Source organism: Dama dama, chromosome 5 (assembly GCF_033118175.1).
Source record: "Dama dama isolate Ldn47 chromosome 5, ASM3311817v1, whole genome shotgun sequence".
Taxonomy (NCBI): Eukaryota; Metazoa; Chordata; class Mammalia; order Artiodactyla; family Cervidae; genus Dama; species Dama dama.
The window spans coordinates 27,635,567-27,657,785 of NC_083685.1; the positions used below are offsets into that span (position 1 = coordinate 27,635,567).

Sequence of the window (22,219 nt, forward strand, 5' to 3'; positions counted from 1 at the left end):
TTGGTCTTTTTACACCTAAATGCACTTTTTATTCAAAAGAGGACCTTTATGTCATCCCTGCAAATGGAAAGAGGCACTACTTGTGCTATTTCAGTAGTAACCATGAAAATAAATGTGATGAAAATAAAATAGCACCGCCACCTGCAGCACGTGGTGGAGCAGGTGGCAGCTGCCCGCTCTAGGCTCTCTGACTGTAACGGGGACAGAAGGGTAATTTCTTAGGGATGGAGTCACAAGGAAGCCTAACCTCCCACCCTGTGGCTCCAAGCTGTCCAGGGAACACACCAGCACATCTAAGGGACAGGGTGGGGCGAGTACATGGAATCAGAATGGGGCAGACAGGCTGGTTACCACGTCCTAGGCCCCAGCACTCCCTGTTGCAGCTGTGTGCTCACACCAGCCCTGCTCCACGCACCCCGGAAACTGGTCTCTGGGCATCTCACCTCACTGCCCCTACAGCAAGCCCTCAAGTTTGGATGAATGAGGAGTCTGTGAGAACTGCTCCCCGGTCCTCCCTGGGCTGGGGTAGCCCCGAGGCCAACTCCATAGCTGCCCCCATCCCCAGTGGATCTGCCACCGTCCACCTGAACCCACAACAATGATGCACTCTCTCAGGGTCCAGCCCTTCTGTGTCAGCCTTCCCATTCCCTCCCAGGGCTTCTGGGTGTGGTTTTGTGCTCAGTTGCTAAGTCATCAGACTCTGCAAACCGGTGGAATGTTGCCTGCTAGGCTCCTCTGTCCATCGGATTTCCCAGGCAAGAATACTGGAGTGGATTGTCATTTCCTTCTCCAGGGGATCTTCCTGACCCAGAGATAAAACTCATGTCTCCTGCATTTCCGTCATTAGCAGGCAGACTCTTTACCACTGAGCCATCTGGAAAGAGCTTCTGGGACCACTTTACAAACCAGTGTCCTGTCTCAGAGGCCACAGCAGGAAGAGGGGTAAACCAAGACAGGAGCTAAAAGTAAACACACTCCCACCCCCCATCCGCCTTTCCTGAAAGACTGCTTCAGAGGCCAAGGCACCGCCTGTCACCAACTCAGGACCCGGAGTATCAACTATGACTACACGGCTGCTCAGCCCAGCCTAGGCCTAAACTCTGTTCTCTGCTGGAAAGGTGTGGCTGAAAGTGTTTTGCTTGTTCTAGGCTCCCAGCTGTGGCTGGAGCCACAGCAAGGAGTCTGGCCAAAGTCTTCATTCATGCCCAGTGCGCAGGCACCATGCTTGGCTGATTTATTAAAGCAGTGAGGTCCACTCAGTATGGCATTTTGTTCCAATCCCGCCTCTGCCAAAGGCCCTAGTGAGCTTCAGTACAGGATGCAGGGGTCTGAGACCAGGAATCAGTCAAGGGGCCGGAAGGCAAGGCCACAGCCATCCGTGGGTCTGACTTTTCTGACTCAACTGCTGTGACTTTGGGGATCAGTGGGCCTGGGGTTTAGAGGCAACTGACAGTCATGGGAATATCTTTTAGACACAGGCAAGGCTCATTTCAGGCAGACTCTCCACCCACCATCACAGTTCCTGGACCAAAAGCAGGGAGGACAAATACACTTGGCAGAGTCTGACGCTTCAAGCTTGTGTCACTTGTCACTTGTGTCATCTAAGGTGGCCCCTGGAGCATCAGCTGGTGAGGCCCTGCTCCCTGGGCAGGTCCAGACTCAGTCCTGTGGTGGGCACCTGCAGAGGACACCCCGGGCACAGGGGGCAGGATGCCGAGGGGCAGAGAACCCACAGAAGGCAGATGGGGAGGGCCCTGCCGGCCTGGGCGCCCTTCCCTCCGCTCTGCCCTGTGAGTGTCTGGGTGCCAGGAGCCTGGGCCTGAGGGGGTGCTGCCTGGAGGTGCCTGTGGGAGGGGGGCACCTACTCACTTTTTGGGCCTGTAGTCCGGGATGGTACGGTCCAGGGAGATGCGGTCGCTGAGCTGTGCGTTGTACCCGTATTCCTCGAATTTGCCTTCCGTCTCCTGGCTGTCATCCCGCAGGGTGGCCGCCATGCCACCCTGGCCCAGGCCTCCTGGCCCCTCCACCAGACCAATGGGCTTGGCAAGACCTGGTGGGAGAAAAGAGGGGGTCAGGCAGGTCCCAGGCCCTACCGTGGTGTCCCTCCCCTACCATCCTCCCAGCCTCGCCCTGACAGCCCCTTTCTTTCAGAGGCAAACACAGCCAATTCCTCACATATTGCAGAATTCCAACTATAAGACATTGCAGGAAGGCAAAGCTATGGGAACAGTGTAAGGACCAGTGCCAAGGTTTCAGGGTAGTAATGAACAGACAGAGCACAGAGAATTTTTAGGGCAGTGAAACTTTCTATGATGATGGATACATGTTAACATACATTTGTTCAAACCCAGAGCAAGTGGGACACCAAGAGTGAACCCTCATGTAAATTATGGACTTTGAGCAATTAGGATGAGTCAATGTAGCTTCATTAATTATAACGAATGTACCACATTAATGCAAGGTGTGAATAACAGGGTAAACGGGGTCAGGGGAGGGGCTACACAGGAGCTCTCTGTACTCTCTACTCAGTGTTTCTGCAAACCCAAAACTGTTCGAAGAAGCAAACTCCACTGGTTTTTTTTTTTGTTTTTTTTTTTTTGCTTTCCATCTAGGTTTTATTTTTATTTATTTATTTATTTATTTATTTTTGCTTTCCTCCACTGTTTTTTTTTTAAATGTCAAATAAAAATAAGTGAACTTTAAAAATGTAAAGCAGCTGCTCCCAATCCTTAATACTGTTGATCTTCGTACTTCCAACTAATTGTACATCCACACAATGCAACGCTACTTTGGGATGGAAAGGAAGGAACTACCAAATATGCAACAACCTGGATGAGTGTCAAAAGTATTGTTGAGCAAGAAGCCTCCCAAGGCACAGAGGAAAAGGTAAATACAATTCTGTTTACCATCAACTACAGGTTGGCACTTGCCATGGGCACTTGCCATCTACCTCTACAAGGATTAAGTCATGTGCTGCTGTAGCTGCTGACCTTCCACACCCCCTGAAGGAGTTCAGAGTGGAGAGCAGAAACAAGGCACTCTTTTGAGTCCTGCCCCAAGACCATATAAGCAAAGCCCAGAAACAAGGTCCTCTCTGGAACTGCCTGAACTCTCTTTGTAATTTGCCCAAAACCCCTCTGATCACACCAGCAGGCTTCCTGACTCCAAATTAGGCTAAAGTGCCCATCCTGTTACCCACCCTACAGCACCCTAGCCAATCACCTGATGCCAACCTTCCAGCAGGCATTTTCTTTGTCTTGAGGCTATAAAAATTGGCTATTAACTCATGAAAGCTGTCGACTCTCCCAGATCTGTCAGGAGGTTGGCCCACTACACTCACAGTGCCCACATTATCTCTGCTCTTTATTCTTAATAAACTCACTCCCTTCTGAAATGCTCTGTGTCTGGAATTTCTTTTCCAATCTGTGTTTAAACCACCTCAACACTCTGGGCTCTGGGAAAACCGGCAGGACAGGTCTTCAGATAGTTAGATATTCTCAGGAGCTGATCTCTTATATCTCCTCATACCTAGAAAAGCACTAGAATCCTTCATGGTGGCGACTGTTTCTTGGGACTAGCAGAAACTTCATGAGATAAGCAGAAACTTCCTACAAAATAAATGTTTGATTGCCTGTACTCCCCCTTCACCAAAATCACATATATACTGTCTCCCCCCACTACCTCCTTGGAGAAGTTTCTCAGAAGTATCTGAGGTGCTCTATCTGGGTCGCAGTCCTCATTCTGCCTCAAATAAAAACCTGACTTGCAATTCTCATGCTGTGCATTTTTTTAAAGTTGACATTACAGAAGTTCAAAAACAGATGAAGCTTCTCTATGGTGACACCAGGAGACCTCTGGGATAAGGGTGGCACTTGCTGAAAAGGAACCCTCCTGGGGTGACCAGGGCAGGGATTGGGAGAGGGCTGACCTCCGTCTTCCACATGCCCGAGGGTCTCCTCTGCTTACCAGAGCCAAGGACCTGTGAGTGCCTGAGAAGGACAAGCCAGGGAGTGGTCTTCTGGAATGTTCCATTTGGTCTCTTGTGCCAGGAGAGGAGTCATCAATCCAGGGGGAATCAGGGACCAGAGCAGTGCCCACCAGGCAAGGACCACACACCTTGCTCTCTCTGGGATGGACGACTATGGGGCATCTTGGCTTTAAGAGTAAGGTCCAGGGAGCAGAAGCTTAAGACAGAAAGAGTTGAAGTGAACTCCCATCCTGGAAATGCATTTATTAGCTTTCACAGAGAAGTTTCTGGTCTTAGTTCAGGCCACTAGAAGTACAAGCTCTGAGAAATATCTAACACTGATGTCATATGCTGCTCCACACTGAATATCAGGCTATTCCCTTGTGATACCCACTCCCTCCTCAAGGTTTTAAATTAATTAAGTGAGAAGTCCACTTGGCTGGGGGGTCTAATGCATGGTGCCTATGCAAGTAAACCCAAACCTAAGCCTGTGAATGCGTCAAGGTTAGGGGCTTTAAGCCCCACCAATCAACAACCTCCTTTGTTTCACACTTTTTCTCTATACTTTCTCCAGCTCCTGGGGGTGGGGCACTCTACCGCTTCCTGTTGGAGGTTGCCCCATTCCAGTCAATCCAGTGGCACTTAGGATCTTAGTTCCCCAACCAGGGACCAAACTGGCACCCTTTGCAATGGAAGCATGGAGCCCTAACCACTGGACCAACAGGGAATTCCCAGCCCAAATATAATCTTAAGATTTGTAATCTGCTTCAGTTTATCTTTTAACACTTCCCAGCGAGGGCAGGAATGTGGGGGGCTGACCTCCCTCCTCCATACACCCAAGGGGCTCCTGTGCTCACCAGAGCCATGGCCACAGGCTCCAGGGACCTCCCATGATATAGAATATTCCATTTTAAATGACAAGTGTAGCATTGGTATCTATGTTGAACTGAAGGATACTCGTTGGATGTAAAACTGAAAAATCACATGACGCAAATCACTTCCAGTTATTTTAATACTGCAAAATATATATAATCATGCTGTTTTTAAATGTCTGTACTGTACTTGCAATTTTCTTTGAAAGGTCTGTAAATAGATGTCTCCCACAGGCACATGTACTTCCAGACCTAAAGAGAAAGTCTCACGGCTCATGGGTGCCAGAGATTGTGTGTAGGGGGGTCAGGGTGGGGCCTGGCCCCGCTGACCCTGACCCGCTGTAGTCAGGCCCTGACAGCGGCAACCAGACTCCCTCACACCAGTTTCCGCTTACAAAAGCAGAAAGCTCACACTGAAAAATTCAAACCATCCAGAAAGTTATAAAACAAGGACTTAACGTTTCCTGTGCTGTCTCCCTCTCTTCAAAGGAAATGATTTTCTTCTGATTTTAGGCTTTCTCATTTTGTCCACTGCAGACACACATAATAATTTTATGGGTCTAGTGCTTGCTTTGTCAGCCTGAGACAATTTCCCTTGACTTTCTGGCATGAAAGATGAGGATTTAGTCCTACCACCTACAACCCTGTCCCCCTTCCTCCCTCCCTTGATTTTTCTTAGCTATATTATTATTTTTAGTTATTCTCACGGTTACTTTTGTGACCTTAAAAGGAACACTTAAGGATCTATTTCAGGAAATATCAACTTCAGCTGCTGTCTATGGACTCCCTACCAGGTTAGATGAGAAATTAGCATACTCCCAGGGCTGCTGTTCAATGGTATGAAGTTTCGGTATATATATTTGTTTCAGGGATCTATATATATATGTATACACACACACACACATATATCTGAACAAACTTGGAGGTCTACTGAAGAGCACTGTACCTAGTTAGCAATACTGCATTGTGCACTTAAAAATGTGTTAGTGATTCACTTGGCTCTACCCCTGAAACCAACACAGCTTTGTATTCAACCACACTCCACTTAACAAAAATTGTTTTTCATGTGTTAAGAAGGCAGATCTCATGTTCGATGTTCTGGCCACAGTAAAAATAAAAACATTAAATGTTGAATTGCAAAAAACAGAAAAGACCTTAACAGACTTCTCTCTGCATCTTCCATTTAGCTTTGCCATCAATTTTATGGTGTCAAAGATCATTTGAGGGCTTCCCTGGTGGCCCCAGTGGCTAAGACTCCGCACTTCCAATGCTGGGGGCCTGGGTTTGGTCCCTGGTCAGGGAACTAGATCCCCCATGCAGCAACCAAGACCCAGTGCAGCCAAATAAATAAATATATTTTTTTAAAAAGACCATTTGTAACATCTACATTTTGCTCTGTAACTACGATCAAGCTTTCCGCAGATTGGTCCATGTGTTGATTCTAAAATGAGAGAAGAGGCCACATTTGCCACATGGTGATGATGTAAATACTATTCTCTGTGGAGCCAGGCAATGTGGGTCCATGAGGACCAAAGTGAAATTCTATCACTAACTGCACCCGTGCACCTCGTGGCTAGTGAAGAATTATCAAATGTCAAGATGATATTGATAGCTTTTTCTGACATTCTGTTAATTTCCCCCAAGTATGCATATTTTGGTTTGCATCTTTTTTTTTTTTTTTTTTTTTGGTTTGCATCTTGACTTCGTTTTTAAAAGAATATTTGTTTATTTGGCTGTGTCAGTGTCTTTGTTGTGGCACATGGGATCTTTCATTTCATCTAGAGGGCTTCTCTCTAGTCATGGTGCAGGGGCTTAGTTGCCACAAGGCACTTGGGATGTTAGTTCCCCGCCCAGAGATTGAACCCACGTCACTGGCATTGGAAGCTGGAGTCTTAACCGCTGGTCCTCCAGGGAAGTCCCTGCATCTTGTCTTTCTGTACAGCATTATAGGGTGAAAGTAGAAGGAAATGGCAACCCGTTCCAATATTCTTGGGCTTCCCTGGTGGCTCAGTTGGTAGAGAATCTGCCTGCTATGCAAAACACCCAAGTTTGATCTCTGGGTTGGGAAGATCCCCTGGAGAAGGGAATGGCAACCCACTCCAGTAACTTCCCTGGAGAATCCCACGGACAGAAGAGCCTAGTGAGCTACAGTCTGTGGGGTTGCAAAGAGTCGGACACGACTGAGCAACTAACATACACTTGTCCAATATTCTTGCTTGGGAAATCCCATAGACAGAAGAGGCTGGTGGGCTACAGTTCATGGGACTGCAAAAGAGTCGGACATGGTTTAGTGACTAAACAACAACAAACCTAAGGACGATAACAGTAACAGTCAGGTAGCATGTATCTTTTAGATACGAGCACATTCATTTCCCACAACACCCCTGTGAGGTAGGGTTATAATTCACCCCATTTTGCAGATAAGTTAACTGAGGCACAGAGAGGTCAAGTGACCCGCTCAAGGTCACACAGTTTGCAACCACCAGAACCCGCATCTGCAGGCAGGCAATGTGGCACCATAGGAAGGTGTTTGCTGCCATGTGCTGCTGCCTCTCAAGAGCTTCCGAAACCCTGCCTATGGCATGGGGTCCAGGTTCCTCTCACAGATTCTCCTCACAGCAGGGCTGGGACTAGACCAAGGTGCTTGGGGTGCAGGATTCAAGGAAATCCCTGCTGTGAGGGTCCCCCTTCTCAGAAAACCCTCCACGTCTTTACTCCCTGAATCAGCCATCTGCCAGGTGCCCACATCCACAAATGACCACAAAAGCACCATGCATGTTGATCTGGGGGTAAATAAAGTTTACTTAGCAAGTGGGTTCACAAATGCAGAATCTGTGAATATCAGGGCAGGGCTGCCCTTTGATATTGTCAGCTACAAGTTGGCACTTGCCATGGGCACTTGCCAGCTACCTCTACAAGGATTAAGTCATGTGCTGCTGCAGCTGCTGACCTTCAACACCCCTGAAAGGAGTTCAGGGTGGAGAGCAGAGATGAGGCACTCTGTGCTTGAGTGAGGGGAGACCGGGGAGGACAGGTCTTCAGATACTTAGATATTCTCAGAAGCTGATTTTATGAGCCAAATTCTTGTATCTCCTCATATCTAGAAAAGCATTCATGGTGACTGTTTCTCATGACCAGTAGAAGCTTCATGAGACCAGCAGAAACCTTTTGGAAAAATATGTGCTTGATAGAATGTATTCCCCCTTCACCAAAATCATATATATATTTCAGTTTCAATTCAGTCGCTCGGTTGTGTCCGATTCTTTGTGACCCCATGAACCACAGCACGCAGGTCTCCCTGTCCATCACCAACCCCTGGAGTTTACCCAAACTCTTGTCCATTGAGTCGGTGATGCCATCCAACCATCTCATCCTCTGTCGTCCCCTTCTCCTCCTACCTTCAATCTTTCCCAGCACCAGGGTCTTTTCAAATGAGTCAGCTCGTTGCATCAGGTGGCCAAAGTATTGGAGTTTCAGCTTCAGCATCAGTCCCTCCAATGAACACCCTGGACTGATCTCCCTTAGGATGGACTGGTTGGATCTCCTTGCAAACCAAGGAACTCTCAAGAGTCTTCTCCAACACCACAGTTCAAATGCATCATTCTTCAGTGCTCAGCTTTCTTTATAGTCCAACTCTCACATCCATACATGACCACTGGAAAAACCATAGCCTTGACTAGACAAACCTTTGTTGACAAAGTAATGTCTCTGCTTTTTAATATGCTATCTAGGTTGCTCATAACTTTCCTTCCAAGGAGTAAGCGTCTTTTAATTTCATGGCTGCAGTCACCATCTGCAGTGGTTTTGGAGCCCAAAAAAATAAAGTCAGCCACTGTTTCCACTGTTTCCCCATCTATTTCCCATGAAGTGATGGGACTGGATGCCATGATCTTAGTTTTCTGAATGTTAAGCTTTTAAGCCAACTTTTTCACTCTCCTCTTTCACTTTCATCAAGAGGCTCTTTAGTTCTTCATGTTCTGCCATAAGGGTAGTGTCATCTGCATATATGAGGTTATTGACATTTCTCCTGGCAATCTTGATTCCAGCTTGTGCTTCTTCCAGCCCAGCGTTTCTCATGATGTACTCTGCATATAAGTTAAATAAGCAGGGTAACAATATATAGCCTTGACGTATTCCTTTTCCTATTTGGAACCAGTGTGTTTTTCCATGTCTAGTTCTAACTGTTGCTTCCTGACCTGCATACAGGTTTCTCAAAAGGCAGGTCAGGTGGTCTGGTATTCCCATGTCTTTCAGAATTTTCTGCAGTTTATTGGATCCACACAGTCAAAGGCTTTGGCATAGTCAATAAAGCAGAAATAGATGTTTTTCTGGAACTCTCTTGCTTTTTCGATGATCCAGTGGATGTTGGCGATTTGATCTCTGATTCCTCTGCCTTTTCTAATATATACTGTCTTTATATATAAAGACAGTCTTTCTCCCCTACCTTTGGAACAGTTTTCTCACAGCTATCAGTGGTGCTGTCTCCCAGGCTGCAGTCCTCATTTTGTCCCCAAATAAAACTTAATTCGCAACTCTCATGTTGTGCATTTTTTTCTAGTTGACAATATTTTAGCCTCCACTGTGGGCATGCTGATCGGACCAGCTGGACATGGTCACGGTTGGAACCAGAGCCCCAGGAGCCTTGCTTGCGTTCTTCTTTGCTCATCTCCCAACAGCCACGGAGCCTGGAGGGGACATGAGCTGGTAGAGTGAATGGAGAAGGAATGAATGAGCCCGGCAGATAGGGTGGGCAGCAAACCAGCAAGCCAGCTCCGTGTGTGCACACCCCTGAGACTGAGCCCTGGGGGAGGGAGGAACAGTTGCCCTTAGAATAGTGGTTATCAATCTAGAGCAGCGCCCCCTGGAGGACACAGGCTGCAGGGATCTACCCAAAGTATCTGACTCTGCAGATCCAGGTGGGCCAGAGAGCTGGCATCTCTGAGAAGCCCCCAGGGGATGCTGATGCTGCTGGCTGGGGACCCCACATGGAGGACCTCTGCCGCGCGTGGAACAGGGGCTCATGGCCTTTCACCTTTTCAAGGGTACATGATGCATTGCTGACGGAAACAATGTACAGACACTGCTTCTGGGCTCTAGAGGGGCTGAGAGCCAGGGCAGGGTCCTCGGTGGGTAACTTCTGGGCTTTGTCCTGGGCCCTCTTGGCCCTGCTGATGGCTGACCCAGGGGGAGCCTTCAGGGGCTCTGAGAAGCTGGCCCTCCAGAGCACCCCTGAACCCCCTCAGGGAGGCAGGCCCCGCTAGCCTCTGGTCTCTGATAGTCCTCATCACAGTTCTCTGGAGCAGGAGACATCTGTCACAGCTCCCCTGATTGAAAACCCACGGATCCGATTTCGCTTTGAAGGAAAGTCACGCACATCGGTGCTTCCCTGCAGGGCTCCCGGAGCTCTCATCTCCCCTTTTTTCTCACATCCCAGGGTTGACTCACATCTTTTCTCACAAAGAATTCCTTCTAAAGAGGCAGGATTGATTGATCCCCCCAGGAAATGAGGGCAAACGGAGAGACAGGGAAATTGTAATGATTAAAGATGGCTCGGCCGTTACTGCGGGATCTGAGGCCCACATTTCCCTGAACCTATGGTCAGGTAGGGCCTGCCAAGGCCTTCTGGAGTCACCCTGCACCGGGTTTCCGCCCTCACATCTGTCAACTCCCAGTTCCACCAGGTAACCATCACAGGGGATAGGGGTGGGGGTGGGAGGACAGCCAGGTGCCCTCCTTCCCGCCCTGCCTCTGGGGGTCCTGTTCCAGTTAGTTGTCCTTGGTTCAAAGGCTCCTGAAAAAGCAAAAGACCAGATTCTGCAAACAGCTGTGGGTTGAACTGTGCCCACCCCCACCCCCCCGCCCCGCCCTCAAAGATACGCTGAGGTCCTGACCCTGCAGACCCATAGGTGAGACCTTATTTGGATAGAGGGTGTTTTGCAGATGTAGTTACAATGAGGTCATCCTGAATGGGGCCCCAATGACTAGGACCCTTATATAAGATGGAATTTTGGACACACACAGAGACTATGGCCATGTGACAGCAGAAGTGGTGACAGCAGTGATGTGGCCACGAGCCCAGGACACCTGGGACCACCAGGAGCTGAAAGAGGCAGGAAGGATCTGTTAGGGGAAACACTGGCTGAAACTGCCCATGCTGGCCAGGCATCACAGCAACCATTGGCGTGAGTTATCTTATGACAGGAGGTCCTGGTACGGAACATGGAACTAATAAGCCTCCACCAACCAGAGCTGACTCATTGGGAAAGACTCTGATGCAGGGAAAGATTGAAGGCAGGAGGAGAAGGAGATGACAGAGGATGAGATGATTGGATGGCATCACCGACTCGATGGACATGAGTTCGAGCAAGCTCTGGGAGATGGCAAAGGACAGGGAAGCCTGGCGTGCTGCAGTCCATGGGGTCACAAAGAGTCGGACACAACTGAGAGACTGAAGTGAACTGAACTGAACTGAACTGTACTGAATCAGAAGAGTTCAGGAAAGGTCAAAAGGGGACACCACGTGTCCTACCACCTCCCAGGAGCCTTCTCACTGACATCTATCTTGGCTGAGTGACATGTGCACCACCAGGAAAGACCTTAAGTCAGAATAATTGGCCAAAGACAACCTGAAAACTAATCCCATCACCACAAAACTCGAGACAGGGAGCCACATGGCAGAGCAGTACTCTTGGGTTCCCTGACCCTCCTGCTCTCTGCCCCAGCGCCCCTTCCCAATAAAGTCTCTTGCTTTGCCAGTACATGTGTCTCCTTGGACAATTCATATCCGAGTGTTAGACAAAAGCCCACTCTCAGGCCACGGACGGGGTCCCCCTTTCTGCAGCAGATCTGTCCCTAGAGGCTCAGAGGGGTCTCAGCCCTGCTGACACCTTGGTTTTAGATATCTGACCTCCTGGACCGTGAGAGGGCAATGTCGGTTGCTTCAGCCATCAGGTTTGTAGCACTTTGTCAGAGTGGCACCAGGAAACCTACACACAGATGCAACCTCACCCCACCCGCTGGGACATGGATCCCAAGAACTGGGTGTGCGGGGGTGAAGCAACAGTCACATCCCACAGGCGCTCAGCCTGTTGTCTGGATGATCTCAGCCGATGATGCAGGTGCAGATTCAGAGGCGCTGGGCTTCCTTAACAAGAGCGGAGGGGTGGTTTTTCCTGTTTGAAATCCTCTACTTCCTCCTCCAGGGGAGGGTGACCCAAGCTTCTCATTTCATCCTTGAATAGATGTGATTTTTGAGAACAATGGGAAATTTGCATTCATTAGCTCAGCCTTTGAAACTTCTGTCGGACAACTTCTCAGACAATCTGACAAAGGGGACAAACAACAACCACCATCATCTTCGCATTTCTGGGACTGGAGGTCGCTTCGGTGGCTGGGCCTTGACAGGTGTGGCCCACATCTGTCTCCTTTACCCGCCATGGGTCCTTCTGTGCCGAATGCTTTCATTCTGCCTGGTTCATAGAGCGCCCCAAGGCTCTCCCTGGCCACCCAGCCTCTTAGCCACATGCTCTAAACTTCTGAGTATCTCAAAGAAGCATCTTAGAGAGGACTCATAAAGATCATCCGCTTTTCATTTTGACACCAGGGACATTTTAACTACAATTATTACTATTCCAAAATCACTGCGGATGGTGACTGAAGCCATGAGAATAAAAGACACTTGCTCCTTGGACGAAAAGCTATGACAAACCTAGACAACGTATTAAAAAGTAGAGATGTTACTTTGCCGACAAAGGTCCATATAGTCAAAGCCGTGGTTTTTCCAGTAGTCATGTATAGATGTAACAGTTGGACCATAAGGAAGGCCGAGCGCCGAAGAATTGATGCTTTTGAACTGTAGTGTTAGAGAAAACTCTTGAGAGTCCCTTAGACTGCAAGGAGATCAAACCAGTCAATCCTAAAGGAAATCAACCCTGAATATTCATTGGAAGGACTGATGTTGAAACTGAAGCTCCAGTACTTTGGCCATCTGATGCAAAGAGCTGACTCACTAGAAAAGATCCTGATCCTGGGGAAGATTGAAGGCAGGAGGAGAAGGAAGCGACAGAGGACGCGATGGGTGGATAGCATCACCGACTCAATGGACACGAAATTGAGCAAACTCAGGGAGATGGTGAAGGACAGGGAAGCCTGATGTGCTGCAGGCCATGGGGTCTCAAAGAGTCAGACCCAACTGAACGAAGGAACAACTATCACTACTGTCTCAAGAAAGAAGGGGCTACACTACACCCTGGGCAGGAAGAATTCACCCTCATGACAGTATACTAGTGGAGGGCCTCTGGCTGTCCCATGGCCCAGGCTGGTGGACAGCATGGGGGTGAACACCAGGCCCTCACTACAGATGAGTGACACAAGGCTTCAAGGGCACCTGCTGGTCCATGGTGCTCCTGGCTGCGTAATTCCACCCCAGGAGGGTAAAGGGCTCCCTCCATGGGGTGGATGCCAGCTCTTTCCCCTCTCAGTTGGGGTTAGAGGTAAGGATGGTGGTGGGAACACTCACAGTTAGCATAGCTTGAGGACTAACTAAGGGACGGTGGATAACCAGTGTGGCCATGTCTCAGCATCTAGATTGAATACAAGCCTGGTCAGGGGATCTGCAGAAGCTCTCTGCACGCCCAGTAGGGCATCACATCTCAGAAAATGAGCTGCCAGCCGGCCATCAGGAAGCTTCTCCAGCTCAGCGGGAACGCCAGGATGAACAAGGCTTCCCGGGCACCCACTGGCTCCCAGCTTCTGCACGACCCCTGCAGAGGGGTCAGGGGAGCACAGGGGTCAGGGGAGCACAAGGGGCAAAGCTGCATCCCGCTTTTGCTGCCACTTCAAGTTACTGTCAGGACTTCCCTGTTGGTCCACTGGTTAAGAATCGGTCTGCTAATGCAGGGGACGTGAGTTGGATCCCTGGTCCAGGAGCTAAGATCCCACAAGGCAACTTAGTTGCCTTCGAGCAACAAAGCCCACATGCCGCAATTACTGAAGTCTGAGAACTCTGGAGCACTTGTGCTACAACTGAAGAGTCTGTGCACCACCGTGAAAGGTCTCATATTAACGCAACTAAGACCCCATGAATGAATAAATATGAAAAAGAATAAAGTTACTGTCAGTGTCTCCCACACTGTTATATGTGAGTCGATAATAATTATAATTAATAACCATCTTTTAAACCACCATGATAGCCAAACATTTACTTAACAGTTCCTCTATGCTTATACATATACTTATTTTACATATTTAGGATCATGTTCTTATTTCAGAAATTGAACCACTGGGTCAAGGATAAAATATTTTTTGGATCTTGGTGCCAAATTACTTTCCAGAAGGGTTAGATTTGCTTTATACTGTGGCCAGCAATGTCTGTTTTTACTTTTCTCATTAGAAGGTGCATTTCTTCTGATTGAAAAGGTCATAAAGACTTATTATGGAAAATTCTGAAAACATATACACACAGGATCACCCAGGATGTCACTCTACCGGGAAAACCAGTATCAGTATTTTAGTGCCCTATATTATTTTTATAAGTTTATGTATAATAATTTCAAACAAGTTTAATAAATACATGTGATGTATATATAAGTCCATGTTCTGTTCTTATCACTACATCTTAAGCATTTTCTTATGTCACTAAAAATTCTACCTAAGTGTAACTTTATATGGCTGCAAACATAAAATCTCATCTTGTGGTTGTACCATTTATTTCTTTATCCGTTCATCAAAAATATATGATGTGTCTCAAATATCAAGAGCCGTGCCGGGTGCTGGCCATCTTTGTCTACACAAAGGGAGGTGGCCCACTCAGTTGTGCTCTAACCCAGGTGGGTAACCTGCTCAGGTGTGCTCCAGCTCAGCCCAGGTAGATAGAAGCTGGACTCACCAAGGCAAAACAGGTGCCTGAGGCCCCAACACAGAGGCCTGGTGGGTGGGTGACTCTCCTAGGAGCCCAGATGGCTGGGAGCCCAGGTGCAGGGAACAGAGGTGGGCCCAGGGCTGAAGGAAGCAAGTCGTCAAGGTTGGGCTCTGAGGGGGCAGGCACAACTCGTGGGCCCTTTTCAAATCCAAAGTCCCACCGCGCCCCTGCAGATGGAGTGTCCGTCCAGAACTCTCTCTGCTCTGATGCTCTTGTCCAAGGCCCGAGGTGACACTTCTGGCAAAATGCATTTGGTTTCTGAGGCAGAGATTGGACTTTCCAGAGAAAAAGTGGCTTCCGTTTGAGGACTGGGGTGACCAGAGGGCCCTCCCCTCTCAAATTCATCATCACAGCTGTAATTGGCAGAGATCGCCCACGGATGTGAAAGGCTGCCGAAGGCCCACAGCAATTCTACTTTTATGGAATAATCATTGGAAGTTCCTTTCCCGTGACCTGAGGGAATGCACTTTTCTAATTAGAAGAGATAATTTGGAAGACACCACGGGGAGGAGGAGACGGCTCTATCAGAGCATGGGTGTGAGATGCTATTCATGCAGTGTGGGGGGAGGGGGTACTGACTTGGGTCTGGAGGCAGGATAGTGGGGGTGGGGGTGGGAAGGGGGGAGCGGCTGGGAGGAGTTTGGATCCCGTTTCCCAGATGCTTTCTCTTGTGCCCTGAGAAAAGTGACAATGGCTGTTAATGATAAACAGGACTGTCACTTGGCATGAGTCAGGGGGCGAAAGGGAGTGGTGGGGATGGGGTGAATGGGTGCATACACCCCACGTGCAGCAGCCACTGTTCCAGATCTAATGGGTCCAAAAACACTAGATCTTTTAGACTTCCGAGAGAAGGCAGCAGTACATATTCGTATCTCTAAATATCAGCAACTCATTCATATTTTGGAAAAAATCACATTAAGTTAACAAATAGGGTCTATGTCTGTTAGTTAGCTGGGACAGGTGTGGTGAGCTGAGTAAAGTCTCCTAAATGGTATCAGGTTCTAATCCCCAGAATGTGTGAATGCATTGCCTTATATGGGACTATGCAGGTGGGATTAAGTTATGACCCTTGAGATGAGAGATAGATGGGTTACCCAGGAGGGCCCCAAATGCCATCACAAGTGTCCTTGAATGAAGAGGGTGAGGGGAATCTGACACAGAGAGGAGGCCTGTGGCATGGAGCCGTAGCCATCAGCGAAGGCACAAAGGAAGGGACATGGGGGCCCCCAAGAAGCTGGGAGAGGCAGGAAGTATCCCACTGGAGCCTTCAGAGAGTGTGGCCCTGCCCACTCCCCGATTTTAGCCCAGGGAAACCCGTCTTAGGCTCCCAATCTCTGTAACTGTGAGAGAAAAAAATCTGTGTGGTTTTAAGCAACCCCCAGCCCATGAGTTGTCACAGCAGCAGTGGAAAAATGCATATGACAGAAGAAGCTGCTGTAACAGCTAAAGGCATTCATATCCTGGGTGGCCCCTTCCTTGCTCCTCTGCCCCAGGCCTGACATCCTGACATCCTCAAGATGGGGAAAGGGACCAAGCAGAGAGCTGGGTGGAGACCTGCCTGCCAAAGTGCAGTCTCATGGGGGTGGGGAGGCCCCCAGAACTGGGATCTTGGGATGGTCAGCTCTTACCAGTCCTTCCCAGGAGCCCTGGGCTGGACAGTCCAACAGCTTTTGTCTACAGTCAGCACATGTGAACCACAGCCCCCTAGGGATGGTGGGGGCACAGACTGTCAGATGTAGAAGTTCGGGGAGTTGAGGGGGAAGGCATCTGCTGAAAAGCCACAGGAGCCAGGTGGAGGCAGGGCCAGGCCTAGAGTCCAGCTGTCCCGGGTATCCTGACCCTGGAGTCCAGAGGGATGCTCCAGCCACTGGGCACCTCAGAACTCAGGGTAGCCAGCTAGAATGCAGGAGCCTGGGTTCTGGGGTGCCCAGAGGCTGGATGCACCTCAGGAAACTCGGGCACTAACCCTCAGCAGACGGCCCAGAGCCGGCAGGGAAGCAGCCAACAGGAAGAACCAGGGGGACCGGCATGGGGATCAAGTCCCAGAGGCACGCCAAGTCCCCACATGGTGTTCGTAGAAATCAGTGCAAGCAGGTCTTGTGGGAAGCCTGACTCCCGCTCCTTTGGAAGGATCTGGCAGGATAGCTGCATAGGTCTGCTTCTTCACAGGCTGCAGCCGAGGGCCCCACCTGGACATAGGCAGGGCCGCGGCCCCACCCTCGCTGCAGGTTCTGCTCAGTGCCCTGGAGGGTCAAGAGCCTGTGGCCTCAGTTTAGGTGGATGGATATGGGTGGTGGGTTGAATGGTGGCCCCAAAGCCCTATCCAGAGGGAACCTGTGACCGTGGCCTAATACAGAAACAGGGTTTTTGCAGATGAAACTAAGGTAAGAACTTTGGGTGAGGTCATCTGGATGAGGTGGGTCCTAAATCCAATGAAGAGCGTCCTTACAGTTCAGAGAGACACTTACAGAGGGAGAAGCCACATGAGGAGGGAGCCAGAGATCTGAGTGAAGTGCCCACAAGCCAAGGATCGCCAGGGAGCCAGGACTGCCAGGAGCCGAGATAAGCTGGAGAGAGGCCTGGAACAGACTCTGCCTCAGCGCCTCCAGGAGGATTCAACCTGCCAACACTTTGATTTCAGACTTCTGGCCTCTAGGACAGGGAAAGGATAAATTCTGGATGTTTACAGCTACCCTGTTTGTGCTCATTTGTTATGTAGCAGCCCCAGGAAACTCAAACAAGAGGGAAGGGGGAGGGGGAGGAGGGGGGAATTGTAAGAAAAAGGCCAGCGGCAGACCCCATGGTTGCTCAGCTAGCATCTACTCTCTCCATCCTTTTTATTAGTAGAACCACAATTTGTTTTGGATAGGAAAAAAAATGCTAAAGCGCTCGCCTCCCTGGGCTGACCTTGCAGCTAGAAGTGGCATGTGCCCAAGATCTGGTCAATAAGATTTAAATGGAATTTTCAGGGTGGAATTTCTGGGAAACGTGTCTAAACAGCACAGACTCAGCTAGTATATGTGGGGTTTGCTTTTGTTTTTTGCCTTTTATCTACATTCTTTCCCCCTTTCTCCTACCTGGAACGAGGAGTCAATGCCTGGGGTCCAAGCAGCCATTGTGTGACCATGAGGTGGACTGTCACACAAGAGGAAGGTGGGGGCTGGAACTTAGATGGGATTGGGCTCTTGAGGATCTCTACCATCCTCTGGATTTCATGTTCCATAAGAAAAACAAAGCATAGTGCAGTTACATCATATCAATCAGGGTTTTGTCAGAACTCTGAATTCTTCTCCCAGAGAAGTAAGGGGGTCCATGTTAGGAATAAGAGGACACCACAACAAGAAAGACCAGGCCACCTTCCCCAGTGGACTCCCACCCAAGAAGGACTTGGCTGCCCATCCCGGGCCAAGAGCCTTCCACGTACGCAGACGAAGCCACCAGCTCCAGAGGAGTGCCTCCAAACTTCCTCTCCCCCAGCAAAGTCATTTCACACTTGGCCAACCCACTCCTTCCAGCACAGAAACCTGGGCTATGTGGGTGGCTGTGATTTTTCAACTTGGAAGGAAGCGTGGCTTTCAAGCTTCCAGCTTGTCTTTGAGTCACTGATTTCCATCTGTCACGGCGACTTAAGCCAATATTCTGAGAGAGGAAGCCGCCCAAATGAAGAGGCTGCTGGTCACAAGATAATCTGAGAGGAAGAGGTAGGATGGAGACACCTTCAGGAAGCCAGAGGCTGTCCTTACCAGAAGGTCAGGCAGGACATCTCTGGGGACACACAGCAGCTGGCAGCCCAGATAAGGGGACTCCATCAGTAGGGGACCCATAGAGATAGGCCAGGCCAATCAGGCCAACTTGCCCCCTAAAACCACCTAAGAATGTTAGATTTAAAACAAAGTAGCAACATCAATTGTGAAAAAGCCGTAAGTATCTGACAAGATGGGAAGAAATTACTAGGACAAACCTGAAGAACAGAAGGGATCTGAGAGGTGACTGAGTCCAGGACTTGCTTTTTTCCCTGAGGGTGCTCTGAACACTGGGAACTTAGGGAAGCAGAGGGGAGGAAGTCAGAGGGCCAGAGGGACCCGTGTGTGGAGCACATAGCCTCTGGGAGGCCTGGGGACCCACAGGCCTTGAACAGGTGTGGGAGGGAGGGGCTCTACTTCAGTAGAGCTTCCTCCTCCCAGCCCCCCACCCCCAATGAACCTGGAGGAGGAGATGCAAAACTTGCCCTTCCAGGCCTCCAATGAGACCATAAATCTATGTTTTCTGAAGGTGATCAGCACACAGCAACCATACCGGGACGCTCAAGGAGAACAGACAGACTCCAGTTGGGTGGTGCTGGATGGTGGGTCCTTACACTCCCCTGGGATCAAAGAGGTATCAGGGGATTTCTCTGGTGGTCCAGCGGTTAAGAATCAGCCTTCCTCTGCAGGGGACGCAGATTAAATCCCTGGCTGGGGAACTAAGATCCCCCATGCTGTGGAGTGACTAAACCCACACACAACAGCTAGAGAAGCCCACACGTTGCAAAGACCCAGTGCAGCCAGAACAAAACAAAGATGCCATCAGTCTCCTCTCCTAGCATCACCCAGAAAGTTGGACTCCACAGTTTGCAGTGGGGAAACACACCCTACCCCCCATGACCCACTCATCACCCACCAGGCTCCTGATAGTCCTCCACGTGCCCATGACCTTGACCAGTGACTTCACGGAGCATAGGTTTGGGGGTTGAGGGGTGGCAACGATGGCAAGCCAAACATCCCACTGCCCCAGCTTCCCTCTCTCTTCCCCGGTGAGAATTTAGGCCGATTTTACGTGCTTGGCTATTAATTTTAATGATTACAAAGCGGAGATAAAAGCAAGAGCCCCTGGTTTGCCTTTGAAGATAACGTCCCTCCCAGCTTCCGTTTTATCCACTCTCTCCAAACACAACGGGTAATTTCATTACAGACAGGTCTTTTAAGATTCCCTGGGGACCCAAACCAATAACATATTGTCAATAGCGGGAAGACTGACTGCCCTTCTGAAACTATGAAGCCATGAAGATTTCGCAGGACACAGCAGTACCTGTAAAATATATTCTCACTGAGACTAATATAGTATTTGATAAATCTTCACACATAGTACTTGTGTTCAACTAATATGAGTATTTATGGGACCAAAGCAAGGGAGATAAGGAATGACTGGAAATATCTGGCAAAATGGATTTCCTGGTTCTTTCACTTTGTTAAGCACGTGGGGCCATGGAACGTCCCTCTGTCAGCTCTGTGCAGGAATATGTCCCCGAATTTGAGTCTGGTTGCTACTGGGGAGCAGGGATGGGGGATGTTTGGGTGTCCTGTCACTTCAAGGTGACCTGGCTCTGAGTATAAGCTTCCCGAGACCGTCAGGGTGGCCAGGGCCTGATGCCCCCATGCCCATGGCATCAGACTCCAGTCCTGATGGCAGAATCTCCCAGGAAATGCTTGTCCCTTGAGCCAGCCCAGCTCTGAGGGTCACAGGTAGAAGGAAACCTCGGAGCCCACACTCGGGTCTTTAGGGAGCCGAGACCCTGGGTGGCCCAGAGAGTGAGGCTGACTCAGTGCCCCCAGCCCCACTGGGGACCAGGTCCTGGCCCCGCCCTGGTCTGCCTGCTGCCCTCCAGGGCTGCCTGCCATGCTCAGGCCGGAGCCCCAGGACCTTGTGCATAGCAGGTGCTTACGAATGAATGAAGGAATGAATGCATGAATAAATGGGCCACCACAGGCCCCCAAAGGAAGAAAACAGAATGGGAACCAGGAGTACTGGCCCCGAGCTCTGTCCTGGAGACAGTGACCTTCCAGACAAAGAATAATGGATAAGCATGGAGCTTATGTTGACCTCAAAATGCAGAGTGCCCCCCCTCCCAGTGTGGCCCCCCAACTCAGTCAGCTTAAGCTGCATAACCACCGACAGGGAGCCAAACAGCAGACATTTCTTTCTCATGGCTCTGGAGGTGAGAAGTCCAGATCAAGGCAGTAGTTTGGTTCCTTATGAGAACCCTCTCCTTGGCTTGCAGAGGGCGGCCTTCCTGCTGCGTCCTCAGGGTCCTTCCTTGGTGTGTGCATGCACAGAGCATGAGATTCCCATCCTCCTCTTCTTAGGAGGCCAGTGATCCCACCACGGGGGCTGCCCTCATGACCTCATCTAACCCTAATCACATCCCAGAGGCCCCACTGGGGTTAGGGTTCCAATATAAGAATTTGGGGGACACAGACATTCAGTCCATTACATTTCACCCCAGCTCTGCAAAGTCACATCCTTCTCTCATGGAAAATACACTCACTCCATCCCAATAGCCAACAAGATGTGAAAGTCATAGGCCCACTGTCAAGTGGGTTTATGAAGATCCACCTGTCCATCATCCATCATCCATCCACCTCCCCACTCATCCACTCATCCATTCAAGCATCCTTCCTTCCTCCCTCCTTCCACCCATCCATAAATTCACTCACCCATCCGGGGAACAAATATTTATTGAGAAAATGTTATGTATCAGGCATCATGCTACCCCATCTGTTCAAACTCTGCCCCATTTCAATTCTTTTCCTTCCATTGTCTTTGCTGACATTTCTGAGGAGTTCCTACGTGTCAGGCACTTTCACATGCATCGCCTTGTCTAATCTCCTCAAAATCCTATTATGGAAGGGTGATCATGTTTCCCATTTCACAGATGGGAAAAGCACAGCTCAGCAAGGAGAACTGGCCTGACATGGTTATCCAGTTGAGGTTTGGACCCAGGTCCATCCAACTCCAATGTGCAGCTCCCAACTCCTCTTCATCCATGAAGCCCTCCTGACCTTCAACACAACCCATCAACACAGTGCTCCCTTTTGTTGCTGATACTCAATGCCTTAGAGGCCAGAGAATGCCACTTGGCTACCTCTTTCCAACCTCATTGTAAATGCTCAGAGGAAGGCACCCAACCTCCAAGCTTTGGGCACCCCCTCCTATGCTCTGCACAACAGATCATGTTCTGTGAATAAAGTGTTAATTGGATTAAGCCATCTCCCTGATCCCACCTCTTCAACTCCCCGTGGACATCATGGGGCCTTGTGTTTTTCTGCAGGGGTGGGGCTGCATAAGAAAGAGAACCACAGGGCTGGTGGAGTTGGGTGAGGGGAGGTCAGAGAAACTGTGGACAAGCAGAAACCAGAGCTGGTGCTGAGCCAGAACCACATGCCGGGCATTACCCCCACAAGCTTACCTGCTTCCTCCACTTACTTCTCACAATAAAACCAAGAGATAATTACTACTTCATCCCATTTTACAGGTGAGGAAACTGAGGAGCAAGGCTGTGAAGGAAGCTGCACAAGACTGCAAGGAGCAGGGCTGCTCACCTGGGTGTTTTGACTCCGCAGTCACATTGTGGCTGCAAGGCTCTGCCCCCATCAAGGAAGATATAAGCTTGTTTGCTTCCCTGTGTCCACTGCAAAGTGCTCA

The 22,219-nt window shown here is 49.6% G+C and overlaps 1 protein-coding gene across 1 annotated transcript in view; it reads right to left on the reverse strand.

Moving 5' to 3' along the window:
• The window catches only part of GALNT9 (polypeptide N-acetylgalactosaminyltransferase 9), a 119,554-nt gene that overhangs the window by 84,635 nt on the left and 12,700 nt on the right, over positions 1-22,219 (reverse strand). Inside the window, exon 2 of the mRNA XM_061140867.1 lies at positions 1,870-2,050. Coding sequence (XP_060996850.1) covers positions 1,870-2,050 — 181 coding nt within the window. The remainder of the gene's footprint in view (positions 1-1,869; positions 2,051-22,219) is intronic.